General features: G+C 38.0%; 1 protein-coding gene across 2 annotated transcripts; it reads right to left on the reverse strand.

Annotated features, from left to right (window-relative positions):
- Positions 1 to 15,299: 15,299 nt before the first annotated feature.
- Positions 15,300 to 23,666, reverse strand: LOC135473168 (protein FAM219A-like). Of its 2 annotated transcripts, XM_064753008.1 has the most exons (6): positions 23,534 to 23,666; positions 21,593 to 21,671; positions 21,002 to 21,095; positions 20,524 to 20,541; positions 19,333 to 19,413; positions 15,300 to 16,968 (listed from the first exon to the last, which is right to left on the reverse strand). In XM_064753008.1, the coding sequence occupies exons 1-6, from the start codon at positions 23,606 to 23,608 to the stop codon at positions 16,773 to 16,775; spliced, it is 543 nt and encodes a 180-aa protein (XP_064609078.1). In that variant the 5' UTR covers positions 23,609 to 23,666; the 3' UTR covers positions 15,300 to 16,772. The 2 variants fall into 2 exon arrangements, with proteins under 2 accessions (XP_064609078.1, XP_064609079.1); XM_064753009.1 differs by lacking the exon at positions 20,524 to 20,541.
- Between the last annotated feature and the right edge of the window lie 80 nt (positions 23,667 to 23,746).

Consider the following 23,746-nt stretch of genomic DNA (forward strand, 5'->3'; position numbering starts at 1 on the left):
GTCTGCAGCGTGAAATGATAAGACGATTCTTTATGATGAAACCAGCTTCAAAGCCTGGAAATGACAATTTTTACAGGAGCTCTCGAGCTTTTAATCTTAGGTAAGAATTAAACATCTATCTTGTTAGCAGCTTACCGACGGTTTCAGCATTATTTCGGTTATCAGGACAGTGTACATGCTGCCTCACTGGAACACCATGCTGAAGACACCAGGCAGAGCCACTCAGAGTAAATACTGACATGCACGTCAGTAAATAGGAGTATCTTGTAATAATGAATGAGAAGCCTGGAACCACCAAGACTTTCAGTTTGAAAACTGTATACATGACACTACTCGTGATTGAACTATTTTCTCCAAGTTCATTAAAAGGACATCTTTCTAACATTTTGGAATCTGACTGACAAACGCAACTTGGCGATAGGTGATACATTCTGCAAAATCAGTGTTGTTCGGGCATTAAAATTGCTCGTTAAGTGTTCATGAAGTCAAAATTAATGCATGCGTAATCTGATAGACAACAGACAAATGTAAACACAAATATACTTCAAATTATTTTTTATACATTTTTCTTTTTATCAATAAATTCCACAGCAAGAAGTTATTTTTAGGGTAGGTGTTTGATACCATATTTTTCAATGGTGTCTTGCATTATTTTGAGGGCATAAAAATCCAACGAAATATTCAAAATGTTTGGAAGACAGTCATTGGAAAGTCCTGACGACAAAAGTGACGTAACATCATTTAAGTTCTGTGTAAGTGAATAGGTCATGGTACAAGGTAAAAGGACACAAATCTGACTGACCCACAGGTCGACCCACCGGCAGATAGAGCAACCCATATCTTTGCTTGTCATCGACAAAATAACACACACACAAAAACAAAACAAGTGCATGATCACAGGTATATCAGGTACAATTACAAAGATGAAGCAATTTCAAATGAAATGTAACTCCTGTTATTTGTCACGACAGGAAGTTATAATTGCAAAGCATAATGTTATGCATTCTGCAAGAACATCATGTATAAGTGAGTTGCATCTAATTTACCACTTAAGCATCTCGCTTCTCCTTTTGGATAAATTTATCCTGCAGAGAGTATTAATCAGATCCCACAGTGACTTAAGGTGACAGGTATAATTCTCTTCTCGTCAATATGAAAATAGACATTAAGTTTTGCAATGATTATCGCTTTCTTGTAAGTAAATATGGACAGAATCCCTAGCACTCTGGTTCATCATTGTGACTGTTTATTTATCGTGATAAATTAGATTGCCACGTGGGCTATATGAACAGTTGCAGTCAAAGCGCAAATGACATACATATTTTTATTATTGACAACTTATATACTAGTGTGGTACACGATTTGAACACCGATTCCATTCAATCGCCTAGAGCATTCCTTGCATCTTTTCATCCTAATGGTTGGAGCCTCCGGCTCGAAGTCTGGAGACCCGAGATCAAACCCGCGTCGGGTCATACCAAAGACTTTAAAAATCGTTCTTGTTGCTACCTCGCTTGGCGTTCGGCACTGAGAGGTTAGAGCAAGGAAACATAACTGGTTGGAACGGTGTCAGCATAATGTGACCAGGTAGGGTGTCATGTCTGGTGTCTTCAGCATGATACTTCAGTGGCGGCAGCACTTTGGCGGTATGGATTCACCCTGCTACAAGGTTATATTATATGCACACACCTAATGACTCCTCATAGTCATATGGCTGAAAGACTGTTAAGTACGACGTTAAACTTCAAGTATTCATTCATTTCAACATCATTGAAAACTGTTTGCTGCTTCTCTGTGATATGATACCGTCCTAATTTCGTACATACTTTCTTAGTTCTGTAGTAGTTTGTGTTAAACGTCTTTTTGGGAATTACCTTTGCAATTATTGACCGGGAACGTTCATTTTGGTTGAGGGCAGGTATACGAATGTCTGTTTCGACGCATAGATTCAGCACTTCCGATTCTGATAGAAAATAGATCGCCTGGTAACACTGATCATCTAACATTCGTGGTCAAAAAAAACGTTATCAGCACCGAACACCATTTGCATAATGAAACAGTTTGAGGTGAACTTTAATTGTTTATGTCGGAGGCCTTCTTCTATTATCGGATCTTGTTAATGTACTAAATAAACTGAGCACTGCATTATGCATGGGTCGGACCGACATTACCACTTAGATGAGTACATAGATGTATAGACCACCTGGTTCGAGGTGAACAGAGCATGGGCAGTGACAGCGGCTTCCCACAACGGCCTTTATTGATTAACTATTGGGAAATTAGGTGCTTTAACTCCTTGACACGGATGAAGAAAGAGGCCCCGATGAAGAAAGTCTTCAAGCCAATGATGTTGGGTTTTTAAGCAGCGAAACGGATATTTCGAGAGACTCGCTTTCTCCAGTTTAAATTTATAATGGAAAGAGAATGGAAAGAAACGTCGTAAAAAAACAAACAAAAAAAAAATTTAGTAATAATTAATACATACGCGAATTAATATATAGGATGATAGGCTCCTATGTGAGCCTCAAAGAAAACACAAAATCACTTATACTCCCTGCTTTGTAGGAAACAGTTGGGCTGCTTGGCATTTTTTGACATTTGATGACAGTTTCGTTTAATTATTAACTTGACTGAGGAATACATCCGGCAACTACTGCTTTGTACCAATTAAATCCGCGAAAATTGGTTCCTTTTTAGAAGGAAATTTTTGCATGCTAATCTTCCTCAAACTTGGACTCCAACAACTAAGCCTTAGCACCATGAATACGAAAATTATTACATCAGTAACTTCATAAAAACAGGCAATTCAGGAGGAAATGAAAAGATCTCTAACGGAAGAACAGTGTGTTAAGTTAACTTTCTACGACAAACCTCGATAAAGTTCTGTTCCCCCGACGTAAAGTCTCCTCGATGCAAGAGTGGCTTAGCTTTTCACGAAACACAAACGGCAGACTGTCGAACAGAAAGACACAGCCCGCTTGTTTATCCCGGTCCTTAGGAGCCCAGGATTCATACTTGTGCCAATAAAAGTTAGTATGACACATGTCAATATCATAAGATTGCCTTAAGACATTTTCTGAACGTCTCGGTACCGGAGCCAATCCGTTCTCGAAAGGCCTATACACGACAGGAAAGACGTCCTCCTTTAAGAAGCAGAAAACGTTCTTGAACATTGCTAAGTTGTCCCAGACGTGCGTTGCATTTTCCTCGAAGAAAAATATATCGATGAAAGGCCAGTTGTATTTGCTGTGGAGGACATTGGCCAAAGACGTTTCGAAGAATTTCCACTGTCTGTCCGCAGGGGCGAAGAGGGTGTAGTACGGGATGTTCGACAAGATCTGCTTTATTTTACCTTTGTCAGATACATTGAACATGACGTCCACGTCGTCATCCCAAGGTACGAGTCCATGGTGACGAAAAGCTCCCAGCTGGCTCCCTCCGTACAGAAAGAAAGTCAAATTGGCCTCTATCAAAGCTTCTGCCATGGTATAGAAAGAACCGATCAAAATTCTGTATTCCATCTGAGAAATGATCGGCAAGAAGAAGGATGCCAGGGTCTGGTTTTCAGGGTCGGACGGCCAGCGTGGAACCGCTTGAACATCATACAAGGCCTGGTCATCATCTTGACCAAAATCACGTTGAAGGCTGGAGACTAGTTCATCGTACTTTGCGGCCAGCTTTAATTTCCATCTCTTATCAGCGCGGATGCTCAGGAATCCTGGGCTGGAATCACACTCAGCTTTGGCCACACCGGTAGTCGATGGCTTGGCGAGACGGGTCTCCAGGGCAAGCGTAGACTGCGAAATGTCTCTCCTTCTGGACTGTATATGGTAGGTCATGATCGGTTGTGGCGCCCGGTATTTTTTATTGTCCCGGAGCTGTTCTAAGTACTGCAGACTAGCGCTGTGTATGTAGCTCCCACAGAACAATAGCACTAGCAGAAGCCCGAAAAGTCTCACCATGATGTCGTTGCCCAAAACGAATGTATACCTTCGGAATAGACGTAGTATACGAAATCTTCGGAGCATGGTTAAGGACAGTTTACCTTTGCGCTGGCTGTAATCTCGACACATAATCCTCACTTTTGAATAATCACTGAAGATATCTCACAAAGGAAATCAATGCAGATTTCGCTTTTGCAATTCCACCGGCTTCTCAAAACAAAGGCAGTCCAATAAGATGCTTGAAGAATTTTTTTCTTAGAAAACTTGGTTAACACATAATCGTGAGTGTCAGGGGTTCCCTTTCTCTAGCGACATGGGGAGCGACTGGCTAAACATGCGAGAGCTCGTTCCATAATCCATACATGTTAGACATTGAGGCCAGCCTTCAAGAAAAATCCATATCGAAAGAAAACTTTGTTAGGCTAGAGCATCATCGCTTGTGAGACGTAAGAGGCTCATATAGCAGCTCTTGAAGGATCGCCCACTTAAGAACAATATATACATTATTAACAGCAGGTCCTCTATGTACATTATATGCCACGTGCAGCTGGGAAAGCCTGTAGGCCCTACACGTCAACCGAGACTGTTATTTGGTGATGGGTGATAAACAGTAGCCGTGATTCCGATCTGCAACTATATGTATGCCTGTTTCATCTTGGATGGTTAAAGCATCCACTCGCGACCCAGTACACAGCCCCTGGCCGGCTGATTATCACGGCACACACAAGTCCGTATTGTCAGATTAACATACAAGTGCCCTTCTATCTGAAGGAACAAGGCTGGAAACTTGCATTCGTTAAAACTTTACAGGGATATACAGAACCTCACACCGCTTAGCGCATTATTGGCCGATAACGACTGCAGTATAGGGTCAATTAATGGCATCGCGTCTTAGGAGCGTATACAGGTAGTGTCGCAGAAGTGGCTCTGGGGGGCATGCGGAAATGAAGACCCTATCTCCGTTATCAGTCCTTTAAGACTGCGCCCATGCTGTGACTCGATCAGTTCTGATGTCCCGAAACTTCACTAGCCATCGAGGCTATCCATCGACTCCCAGATCAGGAGGTGGCCGCTCTAATTACTTTATCAACAGCCCGCTGGTGCGGGTAACTGCTTCGTTATTAGCCAATAACGGTTGGTTTACACTTCAAAGATTCCCCTTAATGCGATGTTACACAACAGTAATTTTCAAAAGAGTTGCACTTCTGTAATACCTGGGCGCAAGGGATCACTGGTAAAAAACACTAGTATAGTACCTAACACGTCTAACACATGACGTTGTGGGATGATGGCGTAAAGATCCCCGGCGAATCGGGCCTTTTTGTGGGGGCTAACGGTAATGTCCTGCAGTTGTTCGCCTGTCGTTAGAAAAACACTGCAGCGCAATGGAGCTCAGCGCTGATCTAAGAAATCACCACGGAGGCACGATGTTACATTAGGACCAACTGCTCGGTCCGTTCCTCTATTATTACACAGCCTGGTCGATAAAGGGGTAAAATAGCCATCAAACCAAGAGAATGAAAATATCATTTCGGCTTGGGTAGGATAATTCTGACCCGCAGCTAATCAATGTGGGCCTCAGAGCGGACCAAACCTGCTCATATTTTCATAGCCACTGATATTGGCAAGATTTGAGCAATCACGGCTGCGAGAAGGCTGGATAACCCCGAGGGGTGAAAGGGCCCCACGGCGAACGGTCGCCCTTCGGGGAGCTCTGGGAACGGTTGTCCGGCGGCAGGGCTATTGGTGAGCACTGTATAGTGCTGACGAGGGCTTATACACAACGCCCGATCTGTCCAAATTCGCCTTATTTATTGCCTTCCTGTCAATGATTTGCCCGGGTGGCAATCAAACAAACGGTTCGCGGACAACCGCTAATTGTTTCATTCCGGCGAATCTTGACTATTTTATAGACGTCCCGTACATTGCGATATTGTACTATTACACTAGCTAAATAAGCAACGCGCAAACGCGATGTTTATGAAGCATACAACTGGTCATCTGGCGAGTTCCACAGACAAAGGAATGATCTGAGGTCCGGGTACAGGTTGGTAACCTACGAACACTGCAGTGTGGTAATGTTTACCGTTTCAAGCCAACACTCAGAACATGCTACTGAAATGAAAGGGTAGGGAATTTAAAACTACGCCTGTATACCGTGTAAATAAATCGGTTGTCCACAGCAAGACACACTATATGCCCACAAGAAAAACGATGTGATATAACTGAAAAATTATTAAGCCCATGAATACATACATACATACATACATACATGAAAAGGACACCTTTTAAATCCATTAAATATTAATATCTTTGTTTCTTTATTTACGCTTGACTTGTCTTATGTTATCTCATCTAAATGCTACAAACTCACAGTTACTACTAAGCTTCAATGCCAGTATAACTAACTGCATGTATACATGGGCAAGTGTGAATAGTTTGGAACTCCTATTGGCTGTTGGGCATTCATAACACATACAAAAAACACAGATAATTTGACAGTATAAGCAGAATAAGATATACAAAAAACAGAACACTTGTTATTATATGGCATTGAAGCACTGGATAGAGCTTTCTGAATATGGATTGAAAAAAAAAATTTTTTATATACATGTATATATTTCATAACCTCATTACCTCAATTTCCTACACATATACATCAAATGATTAAACCAGATATCTTAGTTCACTTCAGGTCACGCAATTATCTGTGCTACTACAACTTTTAGAATGAAATGGAAATGGATTTCAAATTTTGTTACATTTAATACGCTTTTCTGTGATAGCCTCCGTCAATTTTACAATTCAATTCCGATGATTAGTTCCAATCTGCTGTTGCATATGTGGTTAAGCGAGGCTCCAATAGTAAATCTTGCTCTAGCGTTATGAATTCCAACGTCGTTCAAATTGTGATTCCTGCAAATAGCTGAGTGCTTTCGGTTTTACTGTGCCATTTTTCATCAAATTCTATAACCCTATCTCTTCTCGGGACGAAGAAGTTAAAATTAAACAGCGTGGTTTGAAACCGAAATACAGAAGATACGCCTATATACACATTTTACGACTGACATAACACAATTCATAGGCACATAACTCTTGTAGCTTTTTAAAGGATTCCAGTGTCATTTTATTTTCAACGTAAATTATCTTCGGTCGAAAAAATGGACTTTTCTGCAGTTTTCGAATAATTCATGGCGTGCTTTATCGGCATGCAGCCAAATATATTTTTGAACATAGCGACTAAAAATGTCAGAGCATTTATCATCGGTATGAAATCCCCTCTTCCGGAAAATTCGTCACGTCGATGTTCATTTCCTGCAGCAGGTCGTAAACGTCCAAGTCTGCAGCAGGAACTCCAGCTATACATTACCTCATCAACGAAGAACAACCAAAAGCCGGGTTAGAAAAACTACACCTGCGTGACTACTTAAACGGAAAAACATGTTCTCGAAACTTTTTACATAGAACCGAAAGAAAACGATGGGCATTCGTAAACGTAAATAAAAAAGTTAAGTAAAAAGTTAACCTGCTCAGGGCAAATTATTTTGAAGTGGACTTTAAAAAGTTTTACAGTTCGCTGCATATGCCACTTTTTCACTCACTCTAGCTGACTTTGACAAACAACTTATGTGAAGAAGGCTTGAGCAGATCTGAATGGCGGGTGCTAGCAAAGCGGACGCCGTTCTTATGTGATCTCCGAGAACGGATAGACAGGCTTGTAACTACACAGCTGGCTGTTCCAAAGGTATGGAATAGCAGCCTGGAATGCGTGTGACTGGTACTTTGCACCAGACCTTTGATCTCTTTACTATAAAACCGTGTGCACACTGTGTGATTTGCCGTATTGCCTTTGTCAACTTTGATCTTATCGAGTGAAATTGTCCAAAATACTGGCTTTAAGGCCACTTTCCCTTACGGATATCGTAAGAGATGTCATCAGGGCAGGCCAAAATTGCCTCTACTACATGTGGCAAAGTGTATGCCGTTTTTGGGCGATCTCCAGGAACGGACAGACAGAATTGTAGATGTACAGCTGACCCTTCCAAAGGTGTGGAACACCAGTCCGGATTGCATATGTTTCGGCCCAGTCTATTAATCTATTCAGTATAAAGTATTGATCACACGATTCAATTAGCCACATCAGCTTGGCGAATTCAACTTATCAACCTGGGACCGATTCCACGAAGCCATTTCTGACATAAGTCGAAATTTATTACATGTTTCCAATCTTTAGTTTTTAATATTTAAAGTTGAAATTTGGATACCTTTGCCTTCAGACAACATTGATAAGGTGGACAAAATTTTAATATCTACAGCCATTAACTAAGCTTTCAGATGGTATTTCAAATTTTGACATAAATCAGCAATAACTTTGTGGAACTGGTCACTGAACACAGAATTTCATCGGGAAGGGCTACGTTTACTTTGACTCATCCATCTTCATCGCTTTATCATAGTAGAGCTGGCCGTATTGATACTAATGCCTTCGCCAGAACATCCTCGTATTCGGGTTGTCGAACTTACCTGATCAAAACAGGACAAGACATATCTTATGGGCCGTGTTTGCACGGTGCAGTTGATGGAATAACGTTTGTTCTGATTCTTTTGACTTATTAATTCGACGAGTCGATTCGACAAATCACATAGTGAGAACATGACTTAAGCGAAGTCTTCAGTCATAAATAAGTAGGCGTATATGCTTTGCTGCCATCAGTGCGGTCTGTAAGAATAACATTCCTGTTATAGCAACTGTTGATTGATGTGTGATCGATTGACAGATTATTCATCGATATATACATGTGTCTAGTGTAAACAATGGCAATTTACCGTTATGCAAATTTAGCTCTAAACTGACAACAGCGAAGAATTTTGGTGGTATAAAAGTGGAATCGTATTTAACACCAGACCAACGCTCAGAAAAAAAGGTTACTAATTTGCCGTCTGGTTCATCCGAACTCATAACCTGCTTGGCGAGAGGCAATGTGTGATATAACAAGGGTGTATCACATCTTCAGATCACAGTGTATAGACTGAGCACAAGCAGACACAGACGCATGGTCAATACCTAATCTAGCATACATCACTACATTTCATCTTTTAATTTTCTTCACTCAACCGATTTTACGGTGGTCTTTTCTGACCATATTATGACCAGTGACGGTTACATTAGCCTTTTTGCCATGTATGCACTTGCCAAATGGATCTTGAAACGAATTATTTGAAGCAAAAAGTATAAGTATAACGTCACTAATACCCACCCAACAGACCACTATATAATGTGAGGTTTTCAGGGCATGTTACTGCACAAAAAATAAATCAAATTATTTTTCTGGATGGTGTTTTAATGATCTTTCATATGCATCATTAGTACTTCATTTTCATCGGTGTCTTGTTTGCATTACCATTTTTAATCAGGTATATTATATCTCTCTGCATGACTGCGTGACTAAAGGCGTTGGAAAGCATAAGGTGTATCCTGGACATTTTTGGAAAGAGTACCAAACAAGTACACGGCGGTTTGAGTGCTTGAGTAAGTGCTTAAGGTTTAACGTCGTACTTTTTATTGCGCGTGTACGTGTTATGTGCCCCGCTTGTTGCAGGACGGATTTCCACTCCTTTTTTATCTAGTGCTGCTTCCCTGAGGCGACTTACCGACGGCAAGTATAAGTGGGCTCACACACAACGATTTTGCTGTGGATTTTTCTTCCGATTTTTGGTCCGATTTAGTTTGATGGAAACCATCAGATTACCTTTCGATTTTTTTCGCTCATACGCAACGATACAATCGTAAACAACCAGGTTGACGGACAACCTGAAGCAAAATCGTTGTGGGCGAGTAAACCTTTACACAACAAACACCGCTACAGCGATGTTAAACACTTAACAATATCGTTATCAAATGAGAATGTGTTTTTGAATAATTGTGACGTCATTCAAGGCAATGTGTTCTTGGTGTCGAAACCAATCGTGTGGAGTTAAAAGAAACCGGCTGTATCATGCAACACCATTACTGGGAATGCGTACTTAACTTTTTGTATCAAGTGAAAAAAAATATTGACAACAAAAATAACACTCGTTACAGCATGATTAAGATAAATTGCATCCAAGTTTACAGATGCAGTATTCATGAATACCCTAAAAGGTAAGCTTGAGGGCTGAATCAAACTACTCCAGGTATAAGCCGTTTTAGGCATTATTTCTCATGAATATTGTAATACTTTGTCTAGACAGAGAGTAGATAACATTAGGGTGTCAAACTATATACAGTAGAAAACACCCGTGGTCTGGAAAAACTCGACTAAAGCCTTATAACAAATGACATTTGTCTTCAATATGTCGTCAGCTGTGTGTGAAGCAGAAACCGAATCTTGCAGTAAATGTGTTTTCTGAAAACCTGCCTCTATGGAATAAGGTCTCCAAAAGACCTTAACAGTAATGTTCAGACAGCTTAGCGCAAAAATCACTAACCCATGACCAGGTCACGGCTCAATTCTGCCCAATAAAGGCTGAAGGAAGTTGAGGCACTTTTCTAATACGTAACAAAGGTATTTGAAAAGCCACATACCACAAACTAATCACAGTAATACGTTTCTTTGATTTCTGCCTCATTTCACCTTACACGAAGGATTAATGGAGCGTTGCGTGTACATTTTGTCCAACACGAGGCTATATTCGGCGTGTATTTACCGAATCTTAAACACTACTGACTGGCACTCGTTACAGGTAGTTAACGTAACAATAAATCGCTTATACGCAGGCGGTTTACTCTAGGCAATCACAAACTGACAGACGTCATGTAAGTGAAATATTCTTGAGTGCGCCGTTGAAAATCAGTCAAATAAATAAATCAAGACTTGCCCTTTTGGAGTTGTAGTAGCATCGCCAAAACCAGCGATGTTGACTGGAGTACCCTACTTCGAATGTAAATGTAGCGTTCAGGCAACGACCGCAGGGAAACGATCCATAAAACCACAGAGTAGTTGTATTGATCGACACATATGGCTTGGTATTTCATTCACTATTGAATGAGAAGAAAAAAGCAGAACAGCGGCGGTAAAAGTTGTAAGACGAGGACACGAATGTAGTAGAGTTGTGGTAGAGTGCGCGTCTTCCAACTGACAACACCAAGCTGTCCAACAAACAGCCGGACTTTCAGATACGAACCCAAATTCAACAGAAAGTCTGTTGTCTGATGCTAGCATGTATAATAAGTGCACTACCATGTTTGCAAAAGTAGCTGGAAACATGGTTTTAATCTAGTAGTAACAGGGTAAAAGTGATAAGTCATAAAACAAACAGATAAACAATTTGCATGATTTAATTTGTATCTTCAATCCATTCTCACTGGCACATATCCACCAGGAGATAAGGGACAGTTCACAAGGGTGTGAGAATTTTCCCCATCTGTGTATACACCTTTGACTAAGGAAATTACTTTTCTCGGACGTAATCTAGGTCTCAAACTATTAATTAAACTTTGATGAATACAGTTAGTAATTTTGAGAAATCATGTTGCTACAGCTGCTAATCTCAACAATCTCTAGTGAAATGACAAATTTAAAGTCTTGAACTATTTCCTCCACGTCATAATATGGTTTTGGAAATGATTTTAAGATCTACACATGTTTATTTATTCTATAATTTCTGAATACATGAATAATTATTATTTATTTTGTCATTTAAGAATACATGAATAATTAACTGTTCCAAATGTCAACAGCTCATTACAGGCAACCGCTATTCTTCTCACAATGAAAATAACACCTGACGGTACCTTTCAACTGATTGGCGTTACAAAGGAGTAAATCCTGTCTAACTGTATACCTTTACAAACATATTATCTTTTTCCGACTAAAAAAAAAAAGAGAATCAATTGACAATGAGATGATACATAGTCACAGTATAAGCAAAGGTACGTATGGAAAATTTATAACAAATGTATAGTAGTGAAATAGTCTTGCAGTTCATTTGAAATAGCAAAATATTACAAGCTTTAACAGGGACTGGATACAGATTTTAACAAAAAAGAAAAACTAACAAACTTTGAATACTTAATGGAAAGAGGAACATATATACATATTGTGAAATAGAAATAAATTAGTATTGAGCTTATCAATGAGACAAAATTATATTCAAAATAAATTTACAATGAAAAAAAGGGTTACACATATCAGACAAACATAAAGTAACATACTGTAGGATTTTACAAGAAAACACTTGGTGTTATACATCAAGTAAAAAAACTCTTCAAGAAACCAACAAGGGACTTGCAGCAGAAAAATTATTAGAATTCATACAAGTTAAACATATATATCTGAAAAATATATATTAGCAAATGGTATAATTAAGAAAAAAAAATGGATTGCAAAAAAAATGTGTCAAAGTACATTTATCTATCACCCTAGTATATTTAAAGTACACATGTAACACTACATGACTTGGTTTGGTTATATTAACTAAGTCTTCCCCTTTCTACCAATGTACATGTAGCTATTATCAACAAAAGGTACAAAACTAACTCCTAGTAAGCAAGTAGTACATACCTCTACTTTCACGAGACACAAAAGATGATAAAAAGACGTGGACCACAGGCAATAATACTGTATACCTTTGATTATTTGAATGAGACACATTATAATTTGGAGACACCATGATTTATTTCGGGAAATGAGATTGAAACTTTTGTTTTGTAAGTGGATATAAATGTATTACCATCTGAGGCAATAACCCCACACAGTGATCAATGTGATTCAGATTATGTCTGCACCATGACATAAAAGCATAAGAAAGCATCTTAAATATAATGACCAAAACACATGGAGTACACAAAACAGTTTAAGGACCTAGTTGTTCTGAAGTCTATTAGGATAAGTTTCTCAATTCACACATTAGTGATACAAAAGCATAATTTAAAATGTAAGCACAAACAGCTGATAGAAACTTCATTATTACGAAATGCAAACTTCCATTAAAGAGGGAGTGGCTGACTATATCTAGTATTACTTACCGCTCCCTGTGTTCTATACTTAACAGAACTGAGAGGCATATAACACTACCACAAACGTTTTGTAAAATAGCACACTGGGGAAACACTTTGCAGAAATTGGTGAAAAGCAGTGTATCTCCATTAATTCTGCATTAAATGTACAGTACTGTAATCAAGACTTACAATTTCATTCACCTAAATTCATGCTCTATTAATACGTAATCTAACTGACCTCAACTTTCACCCACAAAAGTGCATTTTTAGAGGTAAATAAATATCACAAAATATTATATATAAATATTTTATTTTTGGAGCTGAAACTTACATTTTCCCAGTAGGGTATCATCTTACCATCCAAACACACCTTAAAGCGCTTTTCTATAATCGATAGAGGAATCAATCAGTAAAAATGTGTAAGTCAGTCATGGATGAAATTTATGGCCATTTAGGGTACTTTTGAATCACAATTACCAAATTATATGTCTAACCTATCTCCCCTCAAGTTTTAAAAATTCCTTTTCCTGTTTGTGATACTACAGACATTCACCAATAAATCTCATTAAAACACACAACAAGGGTTTGTTTCCAAAAACATTCTGCTATAGGTGAAAGAACCCAAATACAGTGTAGCCTTAACACTCAAACACAATGATGGAAGACAGCCAAGTAATACATGTACAAATCACCTGAAGAACTTACCTACTAACAACAGATAGTCAGAGATTCATTAAACACAACTTAAACATGGAACAGGTCATTATATATTTATAACAGTACCAAAAGACACAAGTCTTGTCATTATGCTTGCATATGTTGCTTTCTACATATCCCTACAAATTCTGTTCACACATGTATATTTACTTTCTAATTAAAATTATTACATTCCATAGATCATAAACAAATATAAATTTTTTTTATGATGCAAACAGGTTGAGTCATAAGGGAATATATATACACCAAGAGTGGACTAAACAGATCTAGCTTTCCAACGATGAATGTCTGGTTTACAGCTAGATGTTCCAATTTGCCTATCACAGTAGGAAACTATGCTAACATAGTACAACCCAGGCTCCATCTATGAGCACCCTTTCACCCTTCTTCCCCCTAAATGTTTATATTTCACCTGGCCAACAACACTAAATTTCTTCATTAATTAATTGGTTTATAAGCAATACAACTTTTTGGAAAGAGATGGGAAACCAAATCCTGCTTGGAATCCAGTAGTACTGCACACACATATATATCATGAAAGGGAAAACAAACATGAACTTGGGATCTTGTTGCTAAAAGTGGACAGCGCTGCATTCATCACAGCAAGAATAAAAGCTGATTTGGGATCAAGGTAACATTTCCCATAACATGAAGTTTCCACATGGGAAAAGGTTGTTAAAACTGAGTATAGTGTTGGCTATACTATGGATAGGTTAACATGATCCCACTTGGGAAAAGGTTGTTAAAATTGAGTAAAGTGTTGGCTATACTATGGGTAGGTTAACAAGATCCCACTTGGGAAAAGGTTGTTAAAACTGAGTATAGTGTTGCTTATACTATGGGTAGGTTAACATGATCCCACTTGGGATAAGGTTGTTAAAACTGAGTATAGTGTTGCTTATACTATGGGTAGGTTAACATGATCCCACTTGGGATAAGGTTGTTAGAAGTGAGCACATGTCTATGTTGAGGGTGAACATTTTACTACAACATGGGAAATTTTATAATAAGAGTTATTTACATGAGATTCACATGGACTTACATCTACACCATCTATAATTAACACTATACACAGATATATATATATCACTTTTGATTATACTATGCACCAACAAGACACTACAGCCTGATGCAATCTGTAAGTTATTTAAAAAAAAGTCTGGAATCTTACCTTAACTGTCTTTGTGAAACTCATCAATAACACAATACCTGTGCAATGTCTGTCATTTAGCCAAACAACAAAATCTATGCAAATACAAGGAGTTTTCCTGTTCCCTGATGGAACCTTTTTAATTTGATTGTTGTTTTACGCCGTACTCAAGAATATTTCACTTATATGACGGTGACCAGCATTATGGTGGGAGGAAACCAGGCAGAGGTCTGGGGGAACCCACAACCATCCGCAGGTTGCTGGCAGACCTTCCCACTTACAGCCGAAGAGGAAGCCAGTGGAACCTTTTTTAAAGACCTTCAAATAATTCCTAGAAGTCTATAACATGTTATGCCATATATGCTTTGTTTAAGGTGAACTGTCAAGTTTATAAAGTGAGACAGAAAGATACTATAGTAAATACACTGTGATAATGGTGTTCAATTTTTCAACTTTTTTTCATTTTTTTTTTTTGTTTTTTTTTTAAGTTTTTTTAATGTATGCAAGTTGCAGATTATGTTTGGCCAGAAATAAACTGCCAAACGTGGACAGTATATAAATTGCTACAACCACCAATGCTTCTTCTGCAAGGATTAGTAAAGTGACGTCAAAGCAGCCATCTGACCCTTAACAACATCACAGAAGCCACTACATTTTGCAAACATGAATAAGGGGCAATTTACCCTTTATGAAACAAGATGTCAGGTTGAAGGAAAAAAGGCAATGATACAGGTACTTACAAGTTATATCGGTATGGAAAATTGTGCATAAAATAAGGATTTTGATACATTCCCAAACAAAAAACACATTACTGTAGAGATAAATAAATTAAAATTCTGTCCTATAGGAGCTGTGAATTATGCAAGTAGGTTATTATTGATAGGCCAGAACAATCTAATGTTATAGAAAACCACAAATTCACTTTTATTACTGGTCATATAAAGACCATGTTTTACATGAGTAGCTGACAAAATGGTACTTTTTTAACAGTACCTGGCCAAAATTTTTTAGATATATTTTTCCTTTCATGCTATCCACAAATGAATTTGATCGTGATTTCTGATTCTTCTCCATAACGAAGGAATAAAATTAACTTGTTCTGCCAGTTGGACTACCAATAGTGAAGCCTAACAAAAACATAATTCTACACTGTCTTATGTATAGCAGGCTTATACAGCCATACTTAAGCTTTCAATAAAATTTCCAAAAGTAAAAACAGTATACAGAAATATAACAGCACACTACTTTAAGACATCGTTCTTATACATATAGGACCTACATAAAATACTCAGGTGATAAATAAGCAAAGTAACTCTGAAGAAATTCATTTTGGTGATCTCACTATTTCGACTTTAAAACTGAGATGGTCAAAATGAATTTCTTCGGGGTTACTTTGCTTATTTATTATGTTAAGCTGTTCAGTAGATTAACTACATTCAACTGTTATTGCACATACATCCATCAGTCATGTACATCAGACAATGAGAATACTGAGAATTCTTTCACAGTTCTTTACAGTACACATAATGTTGCGGACTCTCCGCTTTTTATCACATTATAAATAATACACATATCTATAACCCAGCCTTGTACAAATCTATAGACACTGCTTTGAAATAACTTCCATTTAACCATAATTTTCAACAATCCAGACCATCTTTGGTTTGTAACTGTCAAACTATGTCACTTTTTTCCGTTTACAAAAATACCTGTTAATCCTCCAAATTTCAGACTTGACCTAAGCAAAGCACAACTGTTGTCATGTTCAAAATAAAAAGGCAAGATACTGTTGTACCAGAGATATCTAGCACCATGGCAACATTCACAGAACTTTGAATAATTTTTTGTTGACGAATCCCTCGCACAAAGTTTTATGAAAGCAGCCACATATATAAGGTATATCTCACAATACAGGGGAGATAACTCTGTCCCAGAGCAAACTCAAGGCAGACAACTCTGTTATCAACCAGTATGTATGGTGTTACTGTATTGAGCAGGTGTTGTTGAGAGTATGGTTACAGCAGACACACCTTTCACTGAGTGGCCGGGGTGGAATCAGGTCCAAATCCTCATCATCAGGCTCTAGGTCTAAGTTATAGCCATCTTTTATCAGCTGTTGTGTTATTTCTCTGTGGGCTTCTTTTGACAATTTGGGGGTTTCAAATTCATCTTCTTCACTGCAATCAAAACGACAGGTTAATGTAATAAAATGTAATATGAATGAAAATATGGTAAATTTATATTTCGACATACTAGAAGTGCATTAACAAAATGAGCCAGTGATTTTGTAAACCTTCCCAATCCTACAAGTGCCTTTGACCTTGTATTTGCAGCTTCTGTTCATATGGTATCCTGCTACATACTATTAACCTTCTACAAACACAGTACCTCATTTAAATAAATATGTAACATATATAGTATCTCATTTACATAAATATACAACATTCTCCTGTATTTGTGGTACATACACTGCATCTCCACTGATCGCTTAACTATGAATGGTTCCTTTCCTTGACTGCTTATTTGCTTTTCACTTTGGATCATTTCATGTCATTTCCGCCGGCTGTTGTGGTGATCCTCTCGGATTTTGCTGAAAAAAATTCTTAAAAATTCTTTGACATATATGAGGAAGGTTTCCTAAGTTATAGCCCCAAATTCCAAGTGGTTTTTGAGATATGACCATCTAAACACACCCTGTAAAGCTCATTGTCAACAGTCGCGAAGAGGATATCTGTCCTGGAGGCATTTTTGGATGACCATAACTTCCAGTTCAATGGGCCTAGAAGTCTGAAAATCTACATGGGATTTTTTACCTTGGCTTTCAGAATATGGAATCAAAAAATAAATATCTTCAACACCTTTTGAGATATATGCCCCTTAAAATCGTCCTTTGTTCATTGCATATATGCTATTTTGTATTTTCAATGAGCTGCCATAGGTCATATGATAAATTTAGGAGATATTTGTGGCCTGCTTAATATTTTTGATGTATATGACAATTTGCAGTAGAAAGTCGGACCACTCTGAGGTATTATTATTCATGTAGTTGGTGCCTGAACTTTGCTCCAGGACATCAAAGCAGACTTTTTACCTCGTTTTTGTCTTAACTGATCCCCATGTTGACAGTTGAACACCTCTTTGAAATTTTTTCAACATCCAGATACATCTATTGGCCAACTATTGTAGAGAATTCAAGAGTTGTTTTCAACTCCTTCTACTGAAATTAAATATTTGAAAAAGGCAACGTTTTGATATACCTTTTATAACAATGATACATGTAGATAACATTGTATATATTGTATAGTACAACGTACCCACAGCAAAACAGTCAGCTAAATTATTATACCAAACTGTATTCAGCAAACCATCTAGTTAGAATAGGGGTTACAGTGCAAGAGCAAGCCTGAAAGCTGCAGTTCAAACCCACATTTTAACCGCTGAAGACATGTTTAATTGGTCAAATAGACACACTGTTGGTATCAAAATTTTCTTATCTAAGTGATGAGGACATTCAATGTAATTCACAGCTGTTTGGGCTAGAATCTCGATATGCCTCTGCTTCAACTATATACAGCACACATTCTTACGACAGTTTCATCTCAAAAAATGATGGTTAGATTGAAATGCAAAGAGTGTCAAAAGACACAATCTTCAGCACAGCCTCTGTGGGTATCACTGAAAAAACATTGGATTCTGAAAATTATCAGCCTGGTAGATACATAGCTTGTATGTATGATGCAGAATGGTACATTGCCTGTATTGTTGAAAGGTCTTATGAAAACCAGGACGTTCTAGTTGATTTTATGAAACAGTCACATACTCATACACCTTCTAGGCCAGACAAGAGTAGAGATCAATGTGCCATTGAACTCTTGAATTTACTACCACAGTTGGCTAATAGATGTATCTGGATGTGTTCAACATGAATAATAATACCTCAAAGTGGTCAGACTTTCTTCTTCAAATTGTCATATATATCAATAATATTATATCAGGCAACAAAATCTCCTAAATCTATCAAATGACCTATGGCAGCTTACTGAAAATAGAAAATAGCATATATACGTTGAACAAAGGACAATTTTAGGGGCACATATCTCAAAAAGTATTGAAGATATTTATTTTTTAATTCCATATTCTGAAAGCCAGGGTAGAAAATCCCATGTAGATTTTCAGACTTCTAGGCCCATTGAACTGGAAGTTATGGTCATCCAAAAATCCCTCCAGAACAGATACACTATTCGCGACTGTTGAAAATGAACTTTACAGGGTGTTTTTAGATGGTCATATCTCAAAAACCACTTGGAATTTGGAGCTATCACTTACGAAACCTTCCTCATATGTGTCAAGGAATTTTTAAGAATTCTTTCAGCAAAATCCAAGAGGGTCAAATTTATTTTGGCTGATTTGACATGGAATGACCTCTTTCCAAATCATTTCTGGCGTTTCTGGTGAGAATCTCCTTGGACCATAACTGAACCTCACAATGGGTAAGCTCTACACCCAAGTTGTCGTACAGTGACAACAGTAAATGACCTCACCTGTCTGAGACAATGGCGACCAATGGCTGCTCATCTTGGCGTTTGGATGTATCGCTGGAGTGCCGGCCAGGAACCAATAGTCTGCAAAGATAATTAAAGTGGAATTTCATACCAAAATTACATGTAAGTACCAAATTTTACATACTTTATGCCAAGACAAATAGATAACTTCTGGTTTTCACAATATTTAATAAATCCGCTTGAGACAAATATGTCGACCCAGTTAACACTGCTTTCTTCTCTGTAAAAATGCCTAAATGTACATAACACATATGCTCAAAAAGCTAACAAATTGCAACATCCAGAAAACTGTAGGAGCTAAGATGTTTGAGTAGTTACACAAATGAGATGAAGATTTACATACATAGCGTTTCAAGGGATTAATTTTCCTGTACAAACTGAAATAAAACCAATACCCCAATCCACAAATATCACAAATATTAACATCTTTGACACGTGTCAAATAAGACAGCTTTATGTTACTTTGAGAATTAATAAACTTAAAGTCTTCTTACCATGAACAGTATCAATACCCTATCAGCTATCTGGCAGAAAACGGTGAAGAAATGCACACAACATCCATATGACTAAATACTACATTCTGACCTGTCAACTATTACTACAGGGGTTAGACATTCAATTTAATCAAATAACCTATGTTAATGACTGAATGGAGGAGCATATTAGGATGCATACAAACTGATTTACAAAGATTCAGAAAGCAACAACATTGACATGACTCATGAAATAGTTTGCATAGATTTGGTTTTGAAGTCAGCCTACATAAAACCACTGAACTGGAAGGCACCTATTACACGTAAAACAAACCTCCTGACTTGAAGTTGTAGTCAGGCCAGCAAAGAGCTGGATATGAACATGCAACCTCTTCTTGAGACAGGCTAGGGAAATTCTTACATATCAACATTACATGCATGTGCATACGTTTGCATTCTAAAATAATAATTTGACAATGATCGTCAAATCAAAACTTAAATGCACAAATATATCACGTACACTTAGCAACAAAATCATAACCTCAGGACTATGAAGTTTTGTACAAAGGACTTAAACAAGACAAAAGACAACAACACTGAACCACAAGAAAATCTACAACTACATATCATGCAGGTTTGTAGACACAGGTGTTAAACACAGGCAGGAGGGTTGGAGATACATGTAAGGTAAACCCACCTGTGAACCCTGGAACGCCTTTGTCAGCATGTTGTAAGGCAGAAAGTTTGGAGTTAAATTTTTTTCAAAGAGATCATTACGATCCAATATAGGCACATCTGGTACTTTCATTCATTTTTCTCCAAATTAAATATGATTTTGAGGATCAAAAATAGGCGTACACTTGCTTTACATTAGCATCACACAGTACATGTATGTGTTGAAATAAAAATGTCTGGCTTGACATATATCAGTGAGTGAGTGCTTGGGGTTTAACATCCTACTTAACAACTGACATATATCAGTAGGACTATAACCGCAAGGCTTCAATTATCAACTCAATTTTGTATAATTGAGGGATAGATGCACTGGAACTCACTGGTGCCCTAGATCATCAGGAAATATTAAAATCCTGCATAAATGTATTCAAGTTCTAAAAATGAGTTTAGTTGTAAACAAGTGACAAACATCACTTGGGAGAGATAACTGTTTTACTTACCTTGAATGTGGTAATAAATACGACTTTTTGGGCTGCTGGTCAATGGTCTTGTCATGATTATCTTTTAGTCGCCTTGAGGCTTCCCTCTGTCGCTCTGAAATGTATGGCAAATATGCAATGAATTGCAGAAATTATTTCTAGTAATAATTTCAATATATCTGTGTCAATTGTAGAGTCACAGAGTAATACTCAAGAATTTTTAACTCTCACGATAACCGTTACGTTTATAGGTGGAAGAAACAGAGCACAACCCAGTAGAATCTACCGCACCTTGCCAGGTGAAGTACCCGCCAAACCTCCTCTTGTACATGTGCAGCCGCTGTGTAAGACGGGAAGGCTGGAGAGGGAATAGGCAAGCTCAATAGTCACAGGTTATGGAGCTTTTGGCAGATGCCTTTGATTCACAGTTTTCATCATGGTATAACACCATATAAGATTAATGAACCAAAGAAATTGTTGGTTATACAATAATTCACCAAAACAGCCATAGGTTTGCTAGAAGTGAATAAAACACATTCAGGCTCAAATTTTAAAAACATTTCTTTCAACTACAAGTTGAGAACAGTTTAAAAACTGTTGGATGCAACTTACCAAGTTTCTTCTGAAGATCTGTTTTCTTCACCAGTTTTATATGCTCAGTAGCTCCATTGACACTGGAATGGGTCTCAGCCTTCAGAAAAGGAAGAGTTTGACATTAGTAAACCTATTATTGACTTTTCCTACAAGCGTTCTGTTTTCATAGTACTACTGAGGAAAGAATAGTGCTAAATGATAACGGTTCCAAATATGATCTGGAGTACAGCTAAACATGATGCTCCCTGACAGCACAAAATCATTTTGACATGACTTAAGTAAATATTTGTTTACATTTCATGATTATTACACGTTTGGATTTGGTTTAAAAGTGCATGATTGATCCAAAATATCATCATGACATAAACTGCAGTTTTGAAGTGACAATAAAGGCTTTTATTCCATAAGGTGCCTTCTGTTACGGGTTGGCCAGACAGGATTTTTCAAACCAAGGATTAAACATTAAGTCAGGAAAATGTCAAACAGAAATTGCCATGTCCTGCTGTTTAAGAGAGGATTGATAGGTGCACTCTATTCTGCAGAATGCTTTGCGGAATGGACCTGCTGTATTTTTTAATTTCATGATAAAATGTTAAGGCAGGTAAATATCAGAAATTGTCGAGAACAGACCTTAATGTTTAGTTTAATTGAACTATGATTTACCGTACATGAAGGTTGCCTGTGTGGATATAAAAGTTTGCCAGACCCATATAGAGGAGTTGAGATAGCAGCCTGGGGCTAAGGTGCCTGCTGATTAGTACGAGATTGCTTTAAACATCAGTTTTGGCAAATTTTTGTACTGCCAAGTATGGCCCCAAACCAACATCAAAGCGCGCCCCATTTAAAAACCTGATACAGTTAATTGCGCTTGTCAAAGATGTCGAGGCTGTCAGTACAGTCGTTCGCTTTGAGCATCACCAAGGGATCCCAAACCCATGCATGCAGCCTAGGAAATAACAGCTCAACATGGTGCTTACGATAAATCGGCACACGAAAAAATAAGGAACATAAGTGTCTGCAAACTTAGGGCCGTCCTTAGGGCCATCCTTGGCTGAACAAAATTTTGCCAAACCTAACATCAGAGTAGCTGCAACAGCTCTGATGGTTACTGAACTAATATACATATGTTGCAAATGCTACCCAGCTCAAAGCGGAAAGTACGTCCCCGAAATGTTCAGTTTAGGCCAGGTGTTGCTACAACTGCACTCCGTAAGAAGCTTGCACTATCACACAGAATTTGGCGATTTGTGAATTGTGATGATGACAAAATGGTGGCCCGTGAAATGTTCTGGTGAGCGAGTGGGGGGTATTTCGTTCCTTGTGGGGCAAAACAGCAATGGGGAAAACATAATTAAGTAGCGGGCTTCCACAATGTTTCTACTTTACGCGGAGCATATTTATAGGGACATCTGGCCTAAATTGAACGGCGCAGGGACGAACTTCGAGCTTTGAACAGGGTTGCATTTGCGACGATAGTACATAGGCCTACTTAAGTTCAGTAACCGTTGGAGCAGTTGCGGCTAAACATCTCGGACTAACTGCTGACAGTCACTGGGTCGGGTAATAATTCAAAGTTTATGACATGAAATAGGTCAATGCAGTCTACCACGATTCACACCAAGAGTAAGTGAAGCTCATTGGAGTGAAGTTCACTGGTGCCATTCCTGTAAACCAAATCCAAAATTCTTAGCAGAAAAAAAAAAATTAAAAGGTCACATATATTTGACAATTTGTAAAAGCTCACACATATTTTAAAATTCCCTTGATGCAAAACGGTTGGCTCTTTAGATAAATACCACCAAGTAAAACTGTAAGAAAAACACGATACTGTTCGACCATCTGTTCACTGAATACAATTTGCCAGCTGACGAACGGCACTGAACAAGATTTTGTGAAGGTTGACATAGAAATCCCATAAAAAAAGACAGATGTCATTTGAAAGAACTATAAAATACAAACCATATCTTGTAAAGGGTCATTCTGAGTGGCAGTTTTGGGGTCACTATCAAAACCGCTGTCTTCTACGTTGTCCATAAGGCCCGGTTTCCAAAATTCTAATGCACTAATTTTTTACTGGGTCTCCATGTTGAAAATACGGAACTGTGGGAAGATATATTCTCCGTAACTTGGTAAAACATTCAAATACCTAGTCGCGGAGATTCTAGATCTAAA

This window comes from Liolophura sinensis, chromosome 8 (genome assembly GCF_032854445.1).
Source record: "Liolophura sinensis isolate JHLJ2023 chromosome 8, CUHK_Ljap_v2, whole genome shotgun sequence".
Lineage (NCBI taxonomy): Eukaryota > Metazoa > Mollusca > Polyplacophora > Chitonida > Chitonidae > Liolophura > Liolophura sinensis.